This window comes from Takifugu flavidus, unplaced genomic scaffold (assembly GCF_003711565.1).
Source record: "Takifugu flavidus isolate HTHZ2018 unplaced genomic scaffold, ASM371156v2 ctg513, whole genome shotgun sequence".
NCBI classification, from domain to species: Eukaryota; Metazoa; Chordata; class Actinopteri; order Tetraodontiformes; family Tetraodontidae; genus Takifugu; species Takifugu flavidus.
In genome coordinates, this window is record NW_026622128.1 from 458 (window position 1) to 7616 (window position 7159).

At 50.2% G+C, this 7159-nt stretch overlaps 1 protein-coding gene across 1 annotated transcript; it reads right to left on the reverse strand.

Annotated features, from left to right (window-relative positions):
• Positions 1-347: 347 nt before the first annotated feature.
• On the reverse strand, positions 348-5751 carry LOC130520764 (placenta-specific protein 9-like). Its single transcript, XM_057024487.1, has 3 exons — positions 5565-5751; positions 1168-1247; positions 348-1002 (listed from the first exon to the last, which is right to left on the reverse strand). The coding sequence occupies exons 1-3, from the start codon at positions 5632-5634 to the stop codon at positions 823-825; spliced, it is 330 nt and encodes a 109-aa protein (XP_056880467.1). The 5' UTR covers positions 5635-5751; the 3' UTR covers positions 348-822.
• Between the last annotated feature and the right edge of the window lie 1408 nt (positions 5752-7159).

Below are 7159 nucleotides of genomic sequence, written 5' to 3' on the forward strand. Positions count from 1 at the left end.
ATCTTTTTGGATGCCAGTCAGGTTTTTCACTTCGTCCCCTGCAGAATTCACTGCATTATTAAAGCTCGGAGAGGGGCGCTCGGATTCGAGTCTACAGCCAACACAAGTCTGATGCAACTGGTATTTATATCATAGCAAAAGCTCCGTCGACTGTTTGCTGACTGCTGCCGTGGTTGATGGGCCGCTCCTCTGGATGCTGTTCGGTGTTTTCTCAGAAACTGATGTTCAACCATGTTTTCCGTCGGTGGGTGCGCTCCTGGCGTATCGCACTGTTGATGTCTTAAGCCGTGCACACAGAAGCTCAGTGCCCTGCTGGGGAAGAACTAATCCCGAAGAAGAAGACGCGCTTTCTTTCCCTTCGTGATGTCATTCTCTTTTTCATGATGTTGTCGTGCCGCGGGATTTCTATGAGTCAGTGAAAAGACTTGTTACTGTACCAACTGGAATTGCTCCATGTGTTTAAAAAATGCTGCTTTAACTGCTTTGATAAAGAAATAAATCTCCTTCCAGTAATGTAGCACCTGAGTGTGGTCTGCTTGGATTTATTATTATTAATAATAATAATGTGCCTTTCAGGTGTAGAGGTTGCTTTTATTTTTTTTTTAAAAAAATCACATTTAATACACACAGAACTTTTGTTTTAGCTGACCAAAGCAGAGTCAAGCAAAGTTATCTGTCTATTTCCACAAAAATGATGAAAAAAAGGCCACAAAACAGGTCAGAAGCTTTAAGAATGTTCCAATAAAAACCTTCATTTTGGATGCACTTGCAGTATAATACAGAGTTTGACACTAAATGTTGCACAGAGATGAATAATTTGCTTCAGGCACTCGTGAGGGCCTCCTCCAGGGCGGAGCGGACCTCTCGTCTCGCTTCTTCCAGGACATCGTCCTCCGTTTCCTCTCCTGGTTTGCCCAGTAGGGGGCGCCACTTTGGCGCTTCGATGGCTTCCAGAAGAGAGGCCAGTTCAACCTCCAGTGTCCCCACGGTGTCCTCCACTCTCTGCAGGAGACACAGGGACGTGGTTAGTTATGGCAGCACAATGTTTGCGTCACTGAGCGTGAGCGCTGTCGATGCCGCTCCAGGACGAATGTTTTGGCAGCTGAAACGGAGACACGGTCCGGATGAAACATTCTAAAACCGTTCTTCCGAGACTGGAACCACAACCTTTTCCACTAAATCCAGGCGGCTGTGGAGGTTTGCGTGTTCCTGGCAGGCACCCGGAGGATTCCGGTCCAGCTCCGGCCCTGAAAAAAACAGGAGATCAGTGTCGGAATCATCGACATATGATGTGATCTTTCCCAAAGCTGCTTTTTATTATTATGTTGGGTTTGTTTTAGAATGAGAAGAAGGTCGTTTCTTGGACAAGGTCCCTGAAATAAGAGGAAGCTGATGGTGCATGCTGACATGAGCCCCCTCCCTCCCCTGCAGGGGTCTCTCTGCCCCCCAGTTGACCTCTAAAAAAGTGGTTTACTTGCTCCTCTGGGTCCCCCCTTGCATCTTCATGCACATCAAGCTCAACCGTCAGCCTGGATCCAAGCCTGGTGGGGCTACTGCTGAGCTAACCCACCAAATCCTGGGGAAAGTCTCAGAACCAACATGTCTGCCTGCACAAGGCCGAGCTGCGCGCACGCCGTCCCACCCTGTGGCGCCTCAGGAGCAGCCCGGGATTTCTCCAACCCATTCCTGAATCTCATATTAGCGTGAGTTCTTTCATTTATGGAGCTGTTGCTGACGGAAGAACAGTCGATGCCGATGTTCTCTCCCAGTATCGGGCCTTTTGGATGTGTTGTCCTGCAGAACCTGCGGCAGAATTTGGGTTTTTACATTTGAAAAAAAAAACACTTTTGCTTTCCACAGCACGTCAGTGGCGTTTCCATGCCAACCGTTAATAGTTGGGGAGTATGGATATCCAAAGGAGTTTATTATATAGTTGAAATAAAAAGAATATCTTGACTGATTCTGATGGAAAATCCAAAACAAACATCACAAAAAAAACCAATGCTAGTAAAATAAAAGAAGGAAGGAAAAAAAGATGAGGAGACCACAAAACAAAACGGACCTTCGAGGACTCTGATGTCTGAGAGACCTGAAGGAAGCTGGGAGAAATCCTCATTTCCATCAGAAACCAGTTTGCTTCAGTAAAAAGGTGAAACATTTACACATCTCTCAACTGATCTAAGTTCATAGATGTAAACTATTCCTGTTGTAAAGTGGCTCCCCATGACAGGTCGAGGGTGAAGTGGAACCTGTGGAAGCGGAACAACCGGATTTTGCTTCTTAACCAACGGACCAGGATGAGCTGAGCAGCAGTGCTTCTCGACATCACTTTCTAAGCAGGGCCAGAAGAAACTTCAATATGTCATCATGTGTTGTCCTCATCCCCAGATGACCAGAGTAGATCCAGGAGCCTCAACAGCCTCTGTGACAGTAGATCCAGGAGCCTCAACACTCTCTGTGACAGCAGATCCAGGAGCCTCAACAGCCTCTGTGACAGTAGATCCAGGAGCCTCAGCAGCCTCTGTGACAGTAGATCCAGGAGCCTCAACAGCCTCTGTGACAGCAGATCCAGGAGCCTCAACAGCCTCTGTGACAGCAGATCCAGGAGCCTCAACAGCCTCTGTGACAGTAGATCCAGGAGCCTCAACAGCCTCTGTGACAGTAGATCCTGGAGCCTCAACAGCCTCTGTGACAGTAGATCCAGGAGCCTCAACAGCCTCTGTGACAGTAGATCCTGGAGCCTCAACAGCCTCTGTGACAGTAGATCCAGGAGCCTCAACAGCCTCTGTGACAGTAGATCCAGGAGCCTCAACAGCCTCTGTGACAGTAGATCCAGGAGCCTCAACAGCCTCTGTGACAGTAGATCCTGGAGCCTCAACAGCCTCTGTGACAGTAGATCCAGGAGCCTCAACAGCCTCTGTGACAGTAGATCCAGGAGCCTCAACAGCCTCTGTGACAGTAGATCCTGGCCTCAACAGCCTCTGTGACAGTAGATCCAGGAGCCTCAACAGCCTCTGTGACAGTAGATCCAGGAGCCTCAACAGCCTCTGTGACAGTAGATCCAGGAGCCTCAACAGCCTCTGTGACAGCAGATCCAGAGCCTCAACAGCCTCTGTGACAGCAGATCCAGGAGCTCAACAGCCTCTGTGACAGCAGATCCTGGAGCCTCAACAGACTCTGTGACAGTAGATCCAGGAGCCTCAACAGCCTCTGTGACAGCAGATCCAGGAGCCTCAACAGCCTCTGTGACAGCAGATCCAGGAGCCTCAACAGCCTCTGTGACAGTAGATCCTGGAGCCTCACAACCTCTGTGACAGTAGATCCAGGAGCCTCAACAGCCTCTGTGACAGCAGATCCTGGAGCCTCAACAGCCTCTGTGACAGTAGATCCAGGAGCCTCAACAGCCTCTGTGACAGCAGATCCAGGAGCCTCAACAGCCTCTGTGACAGTAGATCCTGGAGCCTCAACAGCCTCTGTGACAGTAGATCCAGAGCCTCAACAGCCTCTGTGACAGTAGATCCAGGAGCCTCATCAGCACCCTCTGTGACAGCAGATCCAGGAGCCTCAGCAGCCTCTGTGACAGCAGATCCAGGAGCCTCAGCAGCCTCTGTGACAGCAGATCCAGGAGCCTCAACAGCCTCTGTGACAGTAGATCCTGGAGCCTCAGCAGCCTCTGTGACAGTAGATCCAGGAGCCTCAGCAGCCTCTGTGACAGCAGATCCAGGAGCCTCAACAGCCTCTGTGACAGCAGATCCAGGAGCCTCAACAGCCTCTGTGACAGTAGATCCTGGAGCCTCAACAGCCTCTGTGACAGCAGATCCAGGAGCCTCAACAGCCTCTGTGACAGTAGATCCAGGAGCCTCAACAGCCTCTGTGACAGCAGATCCAGGAGCCTCAACAGCCTCTGTGACAGTAGATCCAGGAGCCTCAACAGCCTCTGTGACAGCAGATCCAGGAGCCTCAACAGCCTGTGACAGCAGATCCAGGAGCCTCAACAGCCTCTGTGACAGTAGATCCAGGAGCCTCAGCAGCCTCTGTGACAGTAGATCCTGGAGCCTCAACAGCCTCTGTGACAGTAGATCCAGGAGCCTCAACAGCCTCTGTGACAGTAGATCCAGGAGCCTCAGCAGCCTCTGTGACAGTAGATCCTGGAGCCTCAACAGCCTCTGTGACAGTAGATCCAGGAGCCTCAACAGCCTCTGTGACAGTAGATCCAGGAGCCTCAACAGCCTCTGTGACAGTAGATCCAGGAGCCTCAACAGCCTCTGTGACAGCAGATCCAGGAGCCTCAACAGCCTCTGTGACAGTAGATCCAGGAGCCTCAACAGCCTCTGTGACAGCAGATCCTGGAGCCTCAACAGCCTCTGTGACAGTAGATCCTGGAGCCTCAACACTCTCTGTGACAGTAGATCCTGGAGCCTCAACAGCCTCTGTGACAGTAGATCCAGGAGCCTCAACAGCCTCTGTGACAGTAGATCCTGGAGCCTCAGCAGCCTCTGTGACAGCAGATCCAGGAGCCTCAACAGCGTCTGTGACAGCAGATCCAGGAGCCTCAACAGCCTCTGTGACAGTAGATCCAGGAGCCTCACCAGCCTCTGGGACAGTAGATCCAGGAGCCTCAACAGCCTCTGTGACAGCAGATCCAGGAGCCTCAACCCGCCTCTGTGACAGCAGATCCAGGAGCCTCAACAGCCTCTGTGACAGCAGATCCAGGAGCCTCAACAGCCTCTGTGACAGCAGATCCAGGAGCCTCAACAGCCTCTGTGACAGTAGATCCAGGAGCCTCACCAGCCTCTGTGACAGTAGATCCAGGAGCCTCAACAGCCTCTGTGACAGTAGATCCAGGAGCCTCACCAGCCTCTGTGACAGTAGATCCAGGAGCCTCAACAGCCTCTGTGACAGTAGATCCAGGAGCCTCAACAGCCTCTGTGACAGTAGATCCAGGAGCCTCAACAGCCTCTGTGACAGTAGATCCTGGAGCCTCAACAGCCTCTGTGACAGTAGATCCTGGATCCTCACCAGCCTCTGTGACAGTAGATCCTGGAGCCAGATCCAACAGGCCAGCTCAAAATGAGAAATTTATTTTCCACCTGTTTCTGAGGAACCAAACTCACGTGTCGACCAACATCAAATCTAGGAGACCCAGGACCCTTGGACCGTAAATCAGCTGGTCCACCCACGAAACTCATCCTCTCTATTCCAGACTTCCTGTCATCTTCTCTAACTTTTGTCTCCATTGTTTCATTTTTAAATGCAACTCCAATTCATGAGTGTCCGTTGGACAACAGCACCTCCTCTGTCCTCTTGTCAGAGCCCCAACAGAATCACTGAACTCAGACTTCCTGATGATTCTGGATCCAGTGAAGCTTCACTCCCCAAATCACCACACAGAACCAGTGCTAGCAAACCTAGAAGGCTGATGCGTCCAGCACAACTTCCTGCCACACAGTAAGGAAAAATACTCCCACCCTGACACGAGTCAACACAACAAACACTAAACTACTTAGAGGATGCGTATTTTTAATTTTTCATGCATGGACAGGCGTCCCCGTGTCCTGTCTTACCTGCTGCAGCACCAGCAATCAGCAGCAAGAGGAGTCCCAGTGAGGAAGAGGAGGGACAGGTCATGGTCATCCCTGACAAAGACAGACTGAGAGGACAGACAGGACAAAACCAGTTCAGATTTTGTCCTTCTTCTTTGCTTCGAGTTCCCTCGAAAGCTTCTCTCTCTGCTCCTCCTTCACCATGAAAACATGGCCAACACATGTCTCCGGGGTTTGGGAGGGGCCTGGACATTTGTACTGGGAGGGACGGGAAGGTTGTTGAAATGTTACACAGCTGACCTAAATAGACTGGTTACAGTGGGACAGAGAGGGTAAATAGACTGGCTATAGTGGGACGGAGAGGATAAATGGACTGGTTATAGTGGGACAGAGAGGGTAATGGACTGGTTATAGTGGGACAGAGAGGATAAATGGACTGGTTATAGTGGGACAGAGAGGGTAAATGGACTGGTTATAGTGGGACAGAGAGGGTAAATGGACTGGCTATAGTGGGACGGAGAGGATAAATGGACTGGTTATAGTGGGACAGAGAGGGTAATGGACTGGTTACAGTGGGACAGAGAGGGTAAATGGACTGGCTATAGTGGGACGGAGAGGATAAATGGACTGGTTATAGTGGGACAGAGAGGGTAATGGACTGGTTATAGTGGGACAGAGAGGATAAATGGACTGGTTATAGTGGGACAGAGAGGGTAAATGGACTGGTTATAGTGGGACGGAGAGGATAATGGACTGGTTATAGTGGGACGGAGAGGGTAAATGGACTGGTTATAGTGGGACAGAGAGGATAAATGGACTGGTTATAGTGGGACAGAGAGGGTAAATGGACTGGTTATAGTGGGACAGAGAGGGTAAATGGACTGGTTATAGTGGGACAGAGAGGGTACATGGACTGGTTATAGTGGGACAGAGAGGGTAAATGGACTGGTTATAGTGGGACAGAGAGGGTAAATGGACTGGTTATAGTGGGACAGAGAGGATAGATGGACTGGTTATAGTGGGACAGAGAGGGTAAATGGACTGGTTATAGTGGGACAGAGAGGGTAAATGGACTGGTTATAGTGGGACAGAGAGGGTAAATGGACTGGTTATAGTGGGACAGAGAGGATAGATGGACTGGTTATAGTGGGACAGAGAGGGTAATGGACTGGTTATAGTGGGACAGAGAGGGTAAATGGACTGGTTATAGTGGGACAGAGAGGATAGATGGACTGGTTATAGTGGGACAGAGAGGGTAAATGGACTGGTTATAGTGGGACAGAGAGGATAATGGACTGGTTATAGTGGGACAGAGAGGATAAATGGACTGGTTATAGTGGGACAGAGAGGGTAAATGGACTGGTTATAGTGGGACAGAGAGTATAAATGCACTGGTTATAGTGGGACAGAGAGGGTAATGGACTGGTGGTGACAGAGATATAATGGACTGGTTATAGTGGGACAGAGAGGATAAATGGACTGGTTATAGTGGGACAGAGAGGGTAAATGGACTGGTTATAGTGGGACAAGAGAGGGTAAATGGACTGGTTATAGTGGGACAGAGAGGATAGATGGACTGGTTATAGTGGGAGCAGAGAGGATAAATGGACTGGTTA

Excerpts from the sequence above, each read along its gene's own strand:
- LOC130520764 (XM_057024487.1), bottom strand. The coding sequence starts at position 5,634 with ATGACCATGACCTGTCCCTCCTCTTCCTCACTGGGACTCCTCTTGCTG. Across the intron at positions 1,248-5,564 it reads GATTGCTGGTGCTGCAGCAG|GGCCGGAGCTGGACCGGAAT; the intron begins GTAAGACAGGAC and ends TGTTTTTTTCAG. Across the intron at positions 1,003-1,167 it reads GCCTGGATTTAGTGGAAAAG|AGAGTGGAGGACACCGTGGG; the intron begins GTTGTGGTTCCA and ends TGTCTCCTGCAG.